Source organism: Elephantulus edwardii, unplaced genomic scaffold (assembly GCF_000299155.1).
Source record: "Elephantulus edwardii isolate Elephantulus edwardi_28Jun2011 unplaced genomic scaffold, EleEdw1.0 scaffold00021, whole genome shotgun sequence".
NCBI classification, from domain to species: Eukaryota; Metazoa; Chordata; class Mammalia; order Macroscelidea; family Macroscelididae; genus Elephantulus; species Elephantulus edwardii.
This window is the reverse complement of record NW_006399771.1, coordinates 10,121,370-10,137,804: the sequence shown is the minus strand read 5'-3', so window position 1 is coordinate 10,137,804 and position 16,435 is coordinate 10,121,370. Positions and strand designations below refer to the sequence as shown.

The 16,435-nt window shown below is 37.4% G+C and overlaps 2 protein-coding genes across 2 annotated transcripts in view; one reads left to right on the top strand and one right to left on the bottom strand.

Annotated features, from left to right (window-relative positions):
- METTL25 (methyltransferase like 25) overlaps window positions 1–16,435 on the top strand; it is a 176,447-nt gene that overhangs the window by 121,901 nt on the left and 38,111 nt on the right. Inside the window, exons 7-8 of the mRNA XM_006882536.1 lie at window positions 485–514; window positions 14,104–14,177. Coding sequence (XP_006882598.1) covers window positions 485–514; window positions 14,104–14,177 — 104 coding nt within the window. The remainder of the gene's footprint in view (window positions 1–484; window positions 515–14,103; window positions 14,178–16,435) is intronic.
- Window positions 5,752–6,397, bottom strand: LOC102870208 (THO complex subunit 7 homolog). The gene is made up of 2 exons (XM_006882535.1): window positions 5,988–6,397; window positions 5,752–5,956 (listed from the first exon to the last, which is right to left on the bottom strand). The coding sequence occupies exons 1-2, from the start codon at window positions 6,395–6,397 to the stop codon at window positions 5,752–5,754; spliced, it is 615 nt and encodes a 204-aa protein (XP_006882597.1).

Here is a 16,435-nt window from a genome sequence, read left to right as displayed (position 1 = left end):
TTTAAGAAAATATATGTATTTGTGAACTATATTTCTAACTAATATGCTCACTTGTTTAATAAATGTTGCAATTATAAGTTTATTAAAAAGCAGAAAATAAATGTTGAAAAGAAATACATATGCACACATAAGAATAGCCTTGGATTTATTCAGTTGTAGCTATACTAAAACAGAGCCATAGATATGTCATTTCTTTTTTTCCCCCATTTTAAATTCTTTCTAAATTTTAGGAAGTATCTATAATTATGATATGTTTATGTTTGTGTATAAGATATTCATCTATTATAAATCAGCTCGAGAGTATAGAAGCATAGCAATTAACATTCCATAATGATATTAGCACTTTTAAGTGTATAAACTTACATGTTATCACTTAATTAATCTTTTTTAATGTCATTTTTACAAGCCCTTATACAGTGTGTTTGTAAATCTTATAAGATAAGACTAAATATATCAGCAGTCATTGTCTTGATTCTTTTTAAAGGCTTTGGAGCGGGTTGCAGTTGGCCAAGGGGTAAGTACAAGTGTTTACTTATACTCTGACTGATGAACTCAATACTTTTTATCTTAAGCGTCCTTCATGCTTGACCTGCTAATGAACTTAAAGCCTGATGGATTTTAATAAATATCACCTCGTCTTGTTCCCCCTGCACATTCAAACTTACACATTTTCTCTAGTTATTTTAAGAGAAGTAAACCTTCACGCAAAGTAAATTAAACTTCTAGCAAAGTTTCCATTTTATACTCGTGTACTAACTTCTCACTTCTTATTATCCTAAAAAGTTCATCTATAAATATTTTTTTTAAAAATGTTGTTGGAGAATGTCAGACTCGTACAAGCAAAGATAAACAAAGTATAACATTCATTTTATTACTAACTACAGTCCAAAGACACATTCAATTTGGTGGTTTGATGATTTTTTCTTTATTAACTAGATTTGTCATTAATTGTAATGGCCAAATGGTTTTGCACACATAAATAGATGTAAAATGCAGCCAAAAAAATCCATTTAATTGCCTTATGATTCATGAAACATATGACAATATTTTTATATGTTTGGAGGGGTTTTTTTTTTAAAGTATTATCAGATTTTCCTTGTTGGACTTTAATATTAGGAATCTTTTTCTTCTTTCCAGAGAGCATTAATACATACATAATTTTAAAAAAAATAATAATAGAATAACAAGTAATATTTACTCTAGGCCATGTATTATGCTAAGATGTTTGCATATTCTTGTAAATCATTCAATGTGTCTGTATAAAACTTGATTAAAACACCAAACTCTTTTTGAAGACATTCCAGCATATTGTTTAAGTGTGTGTCTTTAGTCTCAGACTCCTGTTTTGCAGCCAGTCTTTACCACTTAGTAATTTAATGACTTTAAATACATGTCATAACTTTACTGTAGGATCTTTTTTTTTTAATTTTAATCAGCAAAGTAAAATTTATAGCAGTGATGTCAAGCTGGAGACTAAGGTGTACCTGATACGGGCCATAGTCTTCGCAGTTGTGTGCTATGTGTTGGAGAGCTGGACAGTGACTAGGGATGATAGAAAGAGAATTGTTGCTTTCGAGCTGTGGTGCTGGAGTAGGTATTGAATATACCATGGACTTTTAAGAGAACAAACAAGTTCATCCAGGAGAGGGTGAAACTGGGATGCTCCTTGGAGGCAAGGGTCTGAAGCTTCGTCTGGCATACTTTGGGCATGTTGCAAAAAGGGACCAGTTCTTAGAGAAGGACATCATGTTTGGGAGAGTGGAGGGACAGTGCTAGAGAGGAAGACACTTGATGAAGTGGGTCGATTCAGTGATTGGGGTAATGGGAGTAGGTGTGTCAGAGATAGTGAGGTTGGCACAGGATAGAGCAGGATTTATGGCTCTTGCACATAGGGTTGCTATGACCCTCAAGTAACTCAACAGCACATAACAACAACAAAAGAAATTATAGCAATAATAGGAGTAATAATAGTACTTCTGAGTAGGATTATTGTAAGGGTTGAATAAATCCATATGAAATGGTTACAATAATAGTAGCACATAATAAATGTATATTCATTATATATAGACTAGTTTTGCTTCTATAGTTAATGTAGTTATAGCTAAAACTAAGAAAAATCTCACTATGTAACAAATAAACTGTTCAATGATCTTTTCATTTATTATGGTACCATTCTTGTTGTTAAGAGCTGTGTGTTGGAGAGCTGGACAGTGAGTAGGGATGATAGAAAGAGAATTGATGCCTTTGAGCTGTGGTGCTGGAGAAGAGTGTTGAACGGACTGTGAACTCATGGAGACCCTGTGAACCGCAGATTTGAACCTTGCCCTATCCTGCACCATCTTCGCTATCTCTATCATGCTCAAGTCCATAATAGTCACTGTGTCAGTCCATCTCATTGAGGATTTTCCTCTTTCACTGACCCTCTACCTTTGCCAGCATGATATCTCTCTTACTTTGTAAGTTGGAGTCCTTGGAGAGAGACATCATTGGGGTAATACATAAATATTATTATTGTAGAATAGGCACAATTATTATTCCATTATACAGATGATGAAACTATACAGGTGACATTGCTGACATTTGAGTCTGTATGTGACTCTGAAGCCCAGCTCTTTAGCAACTTTACATATCAACTTAGTGGTTTTCTAAGAATGTGAAGTGGCTTTCTAAGAATGTGAAGTAACCTTGGTTACACAGTGATTAGAATGTTTGACAGCCAAGTAAAAGATCATTGGTTTAACCCACCAGTTGCCATATAGGAAAAAGATGTCACAGTCACCATCTGAATACATAATAGTATAGAAAACTCTGAGACAGTTCTTTTCTGCCCTATATTGTTGCTCTGGGTTGGAACATTGAATGACAATAAGTTTGGTTTGCTTTAGTTTACGCAACAAAAATAAGAAAGAACCTATATCAGAATTCCCTAGTGCTCTTATATAGCTTTTTTTTTCCATATCCAAAGAGTTTGCTCATACTTACAGTCAATCTTATGAGTTAGGGAAAAATTATTATGAATTAAATATTAACCCAAACTCACATGAGACCATAATCCATGCACAGGTTTTATGTTCTAGCTTCCTTAATGAATTGCCAAGCTTTGATTTCCAGCTTAGAAATTTTTTCTACTGTATTTTTAAAAGACATATATAGTATGTGTGCTGGAAAGGAATATAAACTTTCATCTTCCTGTTTTTAAAATATATTAAAGTGTTTCGTTGATTTATTACTTACAAAGCAAGAAAGTAAATTCTGAGTTACATCCGGTTTATTCCTGGAATAGTGAGACACAGGCTGCCTGGAAGATGTTCACGCCATTCCTTCTCACTTCATCTGTGCTTACCAGAATGAAGAAATCTTGTTATTCCAAGAATGTACAATGCAAGTCACTTTATTACTCTCTTGCTTTTCTCTAAGGAAACAGCTGCAAAGCCCCTATTAAGTTAGACTCACTTGGGAACAATAATTTATTCTAGTCTGTTTGCATTTTTCTATGCATTCCTTTTCTCCTTTTGCTTAAAGTACATTTCTTGGGCTTTGTGTGATCTTACTGTACTAGTTTTTAAATATTTTTGTTCTTGTTACATATGGTCAATTCACTTGAGACTCAGAGTGACCCTATGTACAGTAGCTCTGAAACCTGCCAATCTTATTATCTCTGACAGACTTACCCCCATTACCCCAGTCACTGGTTCTATCTATCTCACCTAGGATCTTCCTCTCTTATGCTGTCCCTCCACCCTCTCAAGCATGCTGTCCCTCTCCAAGGACTGGTCCCTCCTTGCAACATACCCAAAGTATGTCAGAGGGAGCTTCAGAATCCTTGCCTCCAAGGAACATCTGGGTCTAGGATGAACCTGTTCGTTCTCCTAACAGTCCATGGTATATTCAATATTCTTCTCTAGCACTACATCTCAAAAGCATCAATTCTCCTTCTATCATCCTTAGTCATTGTCCAGTTTTCTGATGTATAGCAAGTAATTGAGAAGACCTTGGCCCAGATCAGGCATACCCTAGTTTCCAGACAGATATAATTATTTTTCAGTACTCTAAAGATGTCCCTGAAAGCATATTATTTTTATACGATTATACATTATGTTTCTCAAAAGCATAGAGAAGAGTTTTCCAACCATTTTTATGAAATAACTTTCATGTAATATTAACATTTCCATCTCTTATAGCTAATCTAGCAAAATATTAAAACCTTTATATGTTGTTTGTAGTACCAGTGTGACTCTTTCACTTCAGGATATAGTCCAGATGCCTTGAACTTCAGTGGCACATTATAAAACCTGTTGCTGTCAGTGCCTTCAAGTCATAACCAGTTTACAGATAATCCACCAGTGGGTTTTCACAGACCAGTTCCATTACACAGGAGATTTCTCTTCTATAGGAGCAGTTGGTATATTCAGACCACATGCCTTTGGAACTGCAGCACAACTTCTTACTACTAGACCACTAGAGCTGCCATTATGAGAGTAAATAATCTTATTTCCACATTCTTGGAAAAGAAGGGGATTTTTTCTTTTTAGGAAATAAGATATAAATGATAAAGCATAGGCTTTGGTATATAGAAAATGACTTACTCAGTATGTGAAACTGGCAAATGGAGACTCTATTCAGAGATGAGATATGCCAGATGAAATATTAAGAACAGTATTTAAGAAAGAAAAACTTAGAAATAAAAAGATTTTTGTCTAAGTGAATAAATGATATGTGATTTCATTTAAGAATTATGTGTTTGAAAGTTATAACTTTTATTATGGTTATTAAAATATAATGTGTCTGGTTTTACTGAGTTATTCTAGAAGGACTGTGGTATTCCTACACCTTTTCCATGACATTTCAATTCCCCTCTTCCTACTCTCAAGAAGGTATATGACTTGTGTTCTTTCAGTGTGGTCTGTCATAATGCTACAAGTTAGAAATCTCTTATGACTTAGAAAGTAATGCCATTAGAGAAGGCCCAAGACGTGGCTCTTCACCCTCAACCCCTACATCAGCACTGGAAGTCACAGTGTGGGACATGGTAATGGGAAGTGAAAGAGGCAATAGAGTAGATTTTTCTCTCTGACCATATTTTGAAAGCTTTTAATCCCAAGGTAAAACCCATATCTATTTGAAAACAAAATAATAGTTTCTGGGATGTGAAAGAAAATAAAAGCAACAGAGGGACAAGTCAGTGGGCACATACATGAACCTCTGTAACTTTTTCTATGCCATTTTGTCTTCTAGCTCCTTTACCTCTTTTTCACCTTTTAAATGCTTAAATTTCCCATGATTCTTTATTTGACTTTATTATCTTCTTATGGATCTCTTAGTATTGAAACTCAAGGCTTGAATTTGTTTTCAGTTCTTTCAGCTTGAGAAATGATGAGCTTGTTCATCTCCTTTTGTTCTTTGACTCGAGCTCTTTGCACATTTAGATATAATAATTTGCTTTGTCTTTTCAAGCTTCCTTTGACATCTTCTGTTCAACTCTTTTGCTTTGACATTTCTTCCTTTTGTTTTGGTTCTCTAATGTAAATTGCAAGTCTCTTCTGACATCCATTTTTTTTTTTTTTTGACTGTTGCTTCCCTCTTTTTAATGAACTCACTGTCCTTATTTGTGCAGAAATACAAATAAAATGTGCATTAATTTAAAATGGTAAGTCACTGTTAGAAAATGTAAATATCTCAAGACCATAATAATTTCTAAACATGCTAAGATCATGAAGCTAGTTCAATATTCTTACTGAGTCCTTAGCTTGTCTATGGCTTAGGATCAGATTCCATGCTTGTTTCTTGAGCATCTTCTACCTCTGAGAGTTTTTCATCATTTTCTAGTGTTTGCTGAAGTTCATGGATGGTACTAAGAAGAACATGAAACTGTTTCCGTCTCAATTCCAGCTTATCTTCAACACTTTCTTTAGTATGTGAAAGATGCTCTAATTCTTTTCCCAGAGCTTCTAATTCCCTGCAAAAAGAAAAGTGTAATATTTTGCTAATTTAATGTTTCATGTCTGTCTGGATGATGCTGGATTACTTTTGCTAAAGCATCATACTCTTGGCGATTTTTTCGTATTCGTTTTGCTTGAAGAATTTGCTTTTTGCACTCAGCAATTTTTTCATGTGCTCCAGCGATGCTACATTCTATTTCTTTGTAAATTTTTTCATAGTTTTCCATTTCTCTGAGATTCATGTCATATACAAGCAAGGTCTTGCCCATGGAAAATTCACATTGTGACAGTGTACTCAGCATACGTTGGTATTGGCTATATCCCTCTTCCTGGGATCCAGAGTTGCACCATTTAATGAAACTCTTCACCAACAGATTAATTCTCCGATCATCTCCAGCACCATCCCCATCAATTAGGAGACGCTTCCGGATGACTTCGTCGTCAGTCACAGCTCCCATGGCGTGCGTGGCGGGGGCGCGGACTGAGGCGGCGGCTGGCGGCGGCGGAGGTCAAACTCCCACAATGCAGCCGGGTAAACAGCCATGGAGGCGGAGGCGCCTGCGGCCACCCGCTCCGCCACTTGAGCGCCGCCGCCGCTTCAGCCCCGCTCCCCGCGCCGCCGACACCCCGGGCGGGCTGACATCCATTTTGACTTTTTCGTTTTCTTCCGTCTTTGTGAACCTTTTATTCTCTTCATAAATTATTTCTTTAATGTCTTCTCACAGTTTCTCTGGTCTTCGATCATTGGTGTTCAAAGCCTAACACCTGTTCTTGAAATAGATTCTTAAATTCAAAATCATATTAGACTCAAGATCAAATTTCTTTCCTATGGAATATTTTTAAACTTGCACATTAGTAATTGATTATCTTCTCCACAGTTGGCACCTGGTCTGGTTTTGACTGCACTTCTCCAGTGATTCTTTCTGCAAATATTGCCTTTCTGTGTCCTACGCAGTCATCAGGTGAAGTCCATGTGTGAAATTGCCTTTTATATTTTTTAAAAAAGATACTTGTGATGAGGAAGTCATTGAGTATATAAAATTTGATCATTTGATCTATAGCCTCTGTTCTTTTACCAAATCTGTACTTTTCAAGTAGCATTCTTCCTCATTGTTTCCGAAGTTTGCATTTTGGTCATCAGTAATTATTATTATTGGTCCCTTTTAGATTGTAGAAGTTAGTAGAAATCCTCCGCCTCCTCTTTTTTTTTATTTTATTTTAATTGTTGATGTATATATTTGAGTAGTAGTTGTATTAACAGGTCTTCCATTTATGTGTGTGAATATTATCCTATAACCCACAGAGTTATACTTCAGGATGGATCCTGAAATGGCCTTTTTAACTGTGAACACAATTCTTCAGTTTTCAGTCCCAGCATAGCTTGTCATATGATTATCTGAACCAGAGTGACCCATGCTAGTCCATCTCAGTTCACTGATACCTATAATGTCTATGTTCATGCATTCTGTTTTCTTTTTTAAAATTTCCAGGTTTTCTGTATTCATACATCATACATATAATTTCTCCTCAATAATTTCCAAGGTCCCTGCCTGCAGACTTTCAAAGTGCAAAGTTGTTGTTGTTGTTGTTAGTTATTGTTGGGTACCATTGAGTCAAGTACAACCCATAGCAATCCTTATGAACAATACATTTGAACCCTGTCCTATCCTGTACCATCCTCATACTTCATAACACATTAGAGTGCATTGTGGCAGTCAATTCACATGGTCTAATTTTCTCCTTTGTCAACCCTCTGTTTTTGTGAGCATTATGTCCCTCTCCAAGCAACATGCCCAAAGTATGAGGCAATGCCTTATCATCATACTTGCCTCCAAAGAGCACTATGGTTGCACCCTCTCCAAGATATGTTTGTTCTTTTGGCAGCCCAAGGATGGTCAGCACTCCTCTCCAACATGAGTTTAAAGGCATCGATTCTTCTTCTGTCATCCTTATTCACTGTCCAACTCTCATATGCATAGCAGGTGATCAGAAAGACCATAGCTTAAATTAGATGTACCTTAGTCCTCAAGCTGATATCATTACTCCTCAATCATTTGGTAGGTCCCTATCTGCACACTGTTCCAGAGTGGTATGTCTCTTGATTTCCTGATTGTTAGTATTAAGGATGTCAATTGTGAATCTAAGTGAGATGAAGCTGTTGATAGTTTCAGTCTTTTCTCCATCCATCATGATGTTGCCTGTGGATCCAGTGGTAAGAAGTTTTGCTTTCTTGACATTGAGGTGCAACTCATATTGAAGGCTGGGTTGTTTTTGTTTGTTTGTTTTTATTTGTCTTGGTTTTTGGCCTAGGGTTTAAGGCAGGAGGCGGCATTAAGCCCCAAAGAAGTGGGGAGAGGAGACAGCCATGTTCTTCCTGGTTGGCTTCTCTCAGAGTTTCTGTGACTTCTCCTTGCCACAGGGAGCATCGTGGTGCGAGCACAGGTTATGGTAAGCTTTTCGAGTCGAGTGCTTTTCCAGGCTTGTGTTTGATGTGCAGGTTTGCTCTGCCCCCAGGAGCGAGGCATGCCAGGCTTAGTCTAGGGTTTAAGGCAGGAGGCTGCATTCAGCCCCAAAGGGCCCTTGGGCCTGTGACCCTTGGGCCAGGTTCAAATTGTTTTCCTGTCAAACATTCTTCTAGGTGGTATAGCACTGGTCTGTGCATTGCTGTACAGAGGTAACTCGCGATTGCTGTGATGCTGAACACTGTGACAGTGATGTGCCAAACATGGTAATGGGTACCTGTGGTGGACAGTGTTGGCTGGAGATTCCCGACTAAAACAATCCTGGAAGCAGAAGCGGCATCCACTTCCGAAATGGCTTGCCTCCAGAGACTCTATGTATGAACAGTGCTCAGGCCTTTCATTCATAGGGTCGCTATGAGTTATCTATGACTCAGCGGCACCTAACAACAACAACAACTGGTTTCAAGTCTTCCTCACTTTCAGCAAGCAAGATTGTGTTATCTATATAACATAGGTCATTGGTAAGACTTCCTCCAATCTTGATGCCATGAAGAAGAACCTACATTCTTCTTCAGAGAGTCCAGCTCTTTTAATAATTTGCTCAGCATTCATATTGAGTAGGTATGAAGAGAGAATACAACCCTGATGAGCTCCCTTCTTAATATTAACATTTTGACATTGCTGATGTCACATGGATCCTGGCTAAAAGTAAGAATACCAGAAGAATGTCTAGTTATGTTTTATTGACTGTGCAAAGGCATTTGACTATGTGGATCACAATAAGTTATGGCTAGCTTTGAGAAGAAAGGGAATCCCAAAGCACATAATTATGCTCATGTAAAATCTATTCCTAGACTAGGAGACTGTTGTGCATTCAGAGTTAGGGAATACTGAATGGTGTAAAATCAGGGGGTAAGCATCAGGATTGTATCCTTTCTCCATTTATATTAAATCTGTATTTTGAGCAAATAATTTATGCAGCTGGACTCTGTGAAGAGGAATGTGGCATCAGGATTGGAGAAAGACCTACCAATAGCCAGCATTATGCAGGTGATACAACTTTGCTTACTGAAGGAGAATATGAAACACTTGCTGCAGAAGATCAAGCACCACAGCCTTCATTGTAGATTACATCTCAACACCAGTATTAACAAAGGTCCTTCCCAAAACTGAGAATCATTATTATGATACATGGAAAAAGGATTGAAGCTATCAATTATTTCATCTTGTTTGTATCAACAATCAATAAATACCCTTGGTACCAGCAGTCAGGACATCAAGAGACATTCCATTTTTCAAGTCTAGTAACCTCTCCAAAATGATGAGGAGCAGTGATGTTAGTTTGAAGACTTAAGATGTGCCTAATTCAGGCCATGGTCTTCTCAATCACCTTATGCTTTACAGAGCTGGACAATGAATAAAGATATCAGAAGAATTGACCTTTTTGATTGTATTAGTGGAAAGAGTGTTAAATATTCCATTGAAACTAAAAGAGCAACCAAATATGTCTAGAAAAAAAGTGCAGAGTGCTCTTTGGAGGCAAAGATTGTGAAGCTTCATATCTCATACTTTGGACACATAGGTAGGCGAGGCTATCTCTTGGAGAGGGCCATCATACTTGAAAAGATGGAGATCAACAAACAAAGGAAGACACCCCCAAAGAATGGATTAACATGGTGACTTCAGCAATGGGCTCGAGTATGTCAGATATAATGAGATGGCACAGGACAGGACAAGATTCAGATTAGCTGTTCATAGGCACCAAACAAGGTTAATCTTATACGGATTTTTTGAATAATTTCTTTCTGTCTTTAGTCACCACTGTTCTGAATCGCTGGGTGGTATAGTGGCTAACCTATCAACATATCAGCTTGGCAGTTTGTTACATCCACCAGCTAACTTCATGAGAAGAAGATAAGCAGTCTTCTTCAAGCCTCGGAAATGCAACAGAAGGTCATTATTTGTTGAAACCCACTCAAAGGCAGTGGATGAGTTATTTATATAACATTACATAGTGGAATGATAAACTCATGCTTCCAGATATTTTACATTTCACTGCCATCATGACTCATACTCAGTTTATTCAAAGCCAACATTCTATCTCATATTTGCTTTTCTGCCTGTCACAAGTCTAACACATTCATGACTAACACTGTACATCAAATGTATTCCCTACATCTTTTCTTTAATTCAGTAATAACACTATCATACTTTCACTTTCATAAATCATAATGAATGTCAATCATCATCAACTCTTACATTCCCTCCATTACTAACATCCAGTCAGCCATCAACTCTAAAACTCAACTGTAACTCTAAAATCCCATCAACCTTTGTTAATCTCTCCCTTTCCCTTTGTTTCCACCTCCCTAGTTCACGATTCATTATCTCCCTTGAATTATTATTGCAGCCTTTTGGTTAATTGCTTCCTAATACTGTTGTTGTTATGTAGCAGTGGGTCAGAACCAACCCATAGCTGAGCCTTCAACAGGATTTCAGAGGGAGTAGGTCTCACAAGAGGAGACTACTAATCTTTTTCCTGCATAGCAGCAGGTGGATTCATCACCATTAAACCACCAAGGCTGTCCTTGATAGCATTCTTCTTAATTTTTTAAATTGATAGGGCTCTGTGTGTATTAGCTGTTGCCACAGTCATGCTACTTACTGAACCATCCAGATATCAGAGGCTAAAATAACACACACTCTCTCTCTCTCTCTCTCTCTCTCTCTCTCTCTCTCTATCTCTCTCTATCTATCTATCTATATATATATATATATATAGTTTGCTTTGAACATATCTAGGCTGCCATGAGCATCAGATGTTCTAGGTTGAGCTCCGCTGAATAACTTTCTCAGCTTCAACCTGCCAGTTTCTAGGTTCACACAGAAACTTAACTGCACTCATTCTTTTCTTAGTCTGATGAGCTACCCAGCCATGTTGTTCACTGGGAGATGACAGAGGTGCAGAAGGGTAAGGTCCCATGGCTATTGATGATTTGCAAGACCATGCGTCTGTCTGCAGTGAAGGTAGCTGGAGACCATGTCCCCTGCCCAAACTGTAGCTAACATAATATCTAGAAAAGTCAATTTTAGAGTTTGTGACACTACCACTATGGAGTGTTAAAAGAACAAACAAGTCTGTGTTGAAAAAGTGTCACCAAGGTACTCCTTAGAAGCAAGAATTGTGAAACTTTGTCTCACATACTTCAAGCATTTTGTCAGGAAGGGCCAATATTTGGAAAAAGGCATCATGTTTGCAAAGGTGGAGGGTCAACAAAACAGAGGAAGATTCTCCAATAAGAAGTATTGATAAAGTGACTGTATCAGTGAGTATAAGCAGAGTGGAGACAGTGAGAAAGGCACAGGATAAGATAAAAGTTCCAGTCTGTCTTCAAAGGATCACTGTGAGTTGTAATTAATTTACCAGTACCTAAAAACAACAATAGCCTACACCTATTGTATTAATGTTCTTGCCTAGATATACTTTAATAATTGCTTTTTACATGATTTTTTTTTTCATCTGTTGTATTTTTGTCTAGGGAGTTTGGTCAACTTTCATTTTGTGTTTCCTATTTGTACATTGGTAATTTAAGTTTGTTATTATGTGTTATTGAGTCATAAAAAACTCAAAGCTAACCCTTCAGCAGATTTTCAGAGCTAGTAAATCACATGGTAGGAAATTATCCATCTTTTCCTCTCAAAGCAGCTAATTGCTGAGAACCTTGTGCTTCGGGGTTACCAGAGCAGCTCCAAACACTAAGCAACCAAAGCCAAATTGAGAGCATACCAGTTGACGTGTTTCAACAAATAGATGCAGCCCTGGACATGTGTACCAGTCTGTGCCAAGAAATTTGGAAGACAGCTACACAGACAGCTAACTGACACATTCATTACCAATAAAAGATGATCCAACAGGATGTGGAAGTTATCAAACATATCACTACTACTTCATGCAAACAAAATCATGTTGAAGATTATCCAAAAACAGCAAGAGCAGTACATAAACAAAGAACAGCCAGAAGTTCAAGCTGGATTTAGAAGCCGCTGTAGCACCAGAGATATCATTGCTGATGTCAGATGGATCGTAGCGGAAAGCAGAGAATACCAGAAAGAATGTCTCTGTTTTATTGACTATGCAAAGGCATTTTACTGTGTTGATCATATAAAATTATAGCTAATATTGATAAGAATGGGAATCCCAAACACATAATTGTGCTATGCAAAACCTATTACCTAAAAAACAACAACAAAAACAAAAAACCTAGACCTCTCCTTGGAGGTTAGGATTTTGAAGTTCTGTCTCACATAATTTGGGGACATGGCCAGAAGGGACCAGTCCTTGTAGAAGGACATCATGCTCAGAAGGGTGGCGGGACAGTGCAGGAGAGGAAGACTGGATGAGATGGACTGACACAGTAACTGGAGTGAGTAATGGAGTTAGATGTGTCAGAGTCAGTAGAACAGGCTCTGGACATGGCAGGCTTCAGAGCTGTTGTAGATAGGATCACTGTGATTCACAGGCAACTCGATGGCACATAACAACAGGTACTCTTATGATTGTATCTACCAGAAAGTTTTAGTATATACTCAGTTTTCTTTTTGTTTCCAGTAACTCTTCATGGAAGTTAGATTTTTATCATTAACATTTTTTATGTTTGATGAATTTTCCTGTGCTATCAAAACCAAAAGGTCTGTGAGGCTAGAAAAGGAGTTTTGGTGAATTTTATCTTTTGTTTATTTCAAAACTCACTCATGTGGCTCAACTTTCAGTCAGTAATTAAAATTTTGTTTTTGTCGTTATTGTTATATGTCTGCGACTCATGTTATTGTTATATGCCTTCTACTCATAGAGACCCTATGTACAAGAGCTCTGAATCCTGCCCTATTTTGAGCCAGTCTCACTGTTGCCAACACATTTACCCCCATTACCGCAGTTATTGTATCAATTCATCTTGAAACATGCAAAATCTAGAATTTTTTTTTATCTTTTCACCACTTGATAATACTTCTCACGAGGGAGTGAAGTGACTGTAAATAAATGAACAAACTTAAATTCAGTGGTAATTTAGCACAAAAAGTGAAAAAGTTGTATTAAGTTAGTGTAAACAAGGCATGTTTGGTATAAAGATAGAACATATGAAGGAGTTAAAGAGAAAAGGGAAGAAGAGGGGACAAAGGGAGAAAGAGAGAGGAAGAAGTACCCCTGAAACATCAGGGATGGACCCAAACCTTTCGGCAGACGGTCAGCAGAGAAAGTGGGCAGCTTCCGGTGAACATTGCTTTTTATTGGTGCCCAGTCTCATGAGACTGGTCATAGAGGAGCCCTGCCTAGGGACCTGTGCGATTGGTTAGGTTTGATCATGCCATATTCACATCTGATCAACCTATTTCTCACTTGACTCTGATCTATAAACTCCAGTGGTAATTTGACTAGTGTTGAAAGTTTATTATTTGTTCATTTTTAGCTAATAACCATTCCATTTGGGACAATAGCTTATTTTTCATTTTGCCTTTTCTCTCTCACTCATTTGTTTTATATTCTTGAAAAATTAATTTCTCGATGGAAAATTAAGCTCAAGATAACCTTGGAATTTCAAAATTGAAAAATTATAAAATTTTCTTCTCTGTTTAACAAAAAGGTGGAGTCTAAACTCTTTAAAATTAATTTTTATTATTTTTTATCTCTGTTTTTCTGTTCATAGGTGTCGACTGAATCACTCTTTTATCGTGCTGTCCTTCAAGATATTATTAAGGATTGTTATGGTATCGTTAAATGGTATGATGACTTTCTTTTAATTAGAATAACTTAAGTGGTATTATGAGTGAAATGAATTTCAGTCTTCAGGTGAATTTATGCCAAGATACTGTTATTGGTAGAAAAAGCATTGTGAGCGTAACCAATACCTAACAAAGAAATAAACAAATAAACAACAACAATCTTTTCAACATTACTTATCATTGAATTGAGGACCCTGATGATTCTTCTTGTCCTGAAAGTTTGCAGGCAATTTAGATTTGCCCTTTACTGTTATTTATTTAATGTAATGTCATTCTTCCTCACTTTAAAACAGTTAAAACAATCTCAACTTGCCACATATTTATCATTATCATAGTCACTATCCCTTGCTGTGCATGCATCTTTAAAATGTTTATAAAAGCTTTGAGAAGTTATAAAGATTTTCATTCACTAAAGTTAGGCTGAGTGAGTAGCACTACATGGACCTGTTCTGATTGACCTATAAGTAATACTCAAAAACAAACTTAAGAGTATATTTTGTTTGCAACCCTGATACTACTTAGAAATGTAAAATATGATTTTACGATATCTTGTTGTTATTGTTATGTGCCGTAGAGTTGCCTACAACTCATTGTAACCCTAGGTACCACAGCTCTGAAGCCTACCATGCCCTGAGCCAGTTTTACTGACTCTGACACTCCTATCCCCATTATCCCCATTATTGTGTTAATCCCTCTCATTCGTCTTGGGTCTTCCTCTCCTGTGTTGTCCCTCCACCGTCCAAGTATGATGTCCTTCTCCAAGGACTAGACCTTCCTGCCACATACCCGAAGCATGTGTAACTGAGCTTCAGAATCCTAGCCTTTAAGAAGAAACTTGGTTTCACCCTCTCCAAGACAGGCCTATTTATTCTCTTGGAGGTTCAGTGCTCTTCTCTAGTACTACCACTCAAAGACATCAGTACTTTTTTTGTTATTCTTAGTCACTGTCCAGCTATCTGATGGATAGCAAGTTTAGTCTCTAGACTGACTTCATTGCTTCTGAATACTCTGGAGAGTTCCCTGGCAGATTTTCCCCAGTGCAATTAGTCTTTTAATTTCCTGAATTTTGGTGCCAAGAGTGTTGACTGTGGAGTTGAGCAAGCTGAAATTGGTAACAAACTTAATCTCTTCATCTATCATGGTGTTGTCAGTTGGCCCAGTGGTAAGAATAATTTTTTTCTTCATGTTGAGCTTCAGTCTATATTGAAGACTACAGTTCTTGACTTTCTGCAGCAAGCACTTCAGGTCCTGTTCAGTTTCAACAAGCAAGATTGTGACATCTTCATCAAGCAGGTTGTTGATGAGTCTTCTTCCAATCCAGAAGCCACATTCCTCCTCATAAAGCCCAGCCTCCCAAATGATCTGTTCTGCATGTAGATTGAAAAGATGTGCTGGACTCTGCACTTCTTTCTCATGGTGATAGTGTCACTTTCTGACTCTAAACTTGTTCAATTTAAATGTGACAAGGTGGCAAGAGTAACTCATTGGTTTTTACCATCAAGTCATAAGTAACCCAATGCTGATCTTCCAGCGGGTTTTCAGAGGCAATTCATCACTTAAGAAGATATTTCCCATCATTCTTCTGTAGAGCAGCTGGTGGATTTGAACCAAATATTTTTGAGTTGCCAGCACAATTCCTTACGATTAGGCCACCAGAACTCTTTTATTAGTAGTTTTCACTCCTTCTTTGAATATTCTCACCCAAAAGCTGCTTGCTATTCTCTTATTCCACATCATTAACATAGTCTTTTTCAATAATGTGGGAAAGGTCAAAGCTGATGGCTAGGAAAGCCACTTTGATTACACAGTGGATAAAACTTCATTTTCCTGTAATTGTTGGTAAGTTACAGTGTGTCAACAGGCCGAAGACTCATAGTGACCATATGCCCAGCAGATCTGCACTTTTCCCTGTCTAGTGTGTGTTGTTAAGAGTGTACTGTTCAAACTGGCTTTCCCAGTAATTGAGTTTGGCTTGGCCATTGAGGAGGGAGGAATATATGAATATGGTCTATTAGCCTATTCATAAAGGAATTAGCTAGTCTCACACTAAACTCCAAGGAGTTGGAGTCAGAAACTCAAAAGGGCCAAACTCGCTCAGCATTTCTTAAGCTCAGGGAACTGAAGAACAAATTCAAACCTCGAGTTGCTATAATCAGGGATGTTTTAGGCAGAATATTAAATGATCCAGGAAGTATTAAAAGAAGATGGAAAGAATATACTGAGTCACTGTATCGAAAAGAATTGGCAGACAGAGAA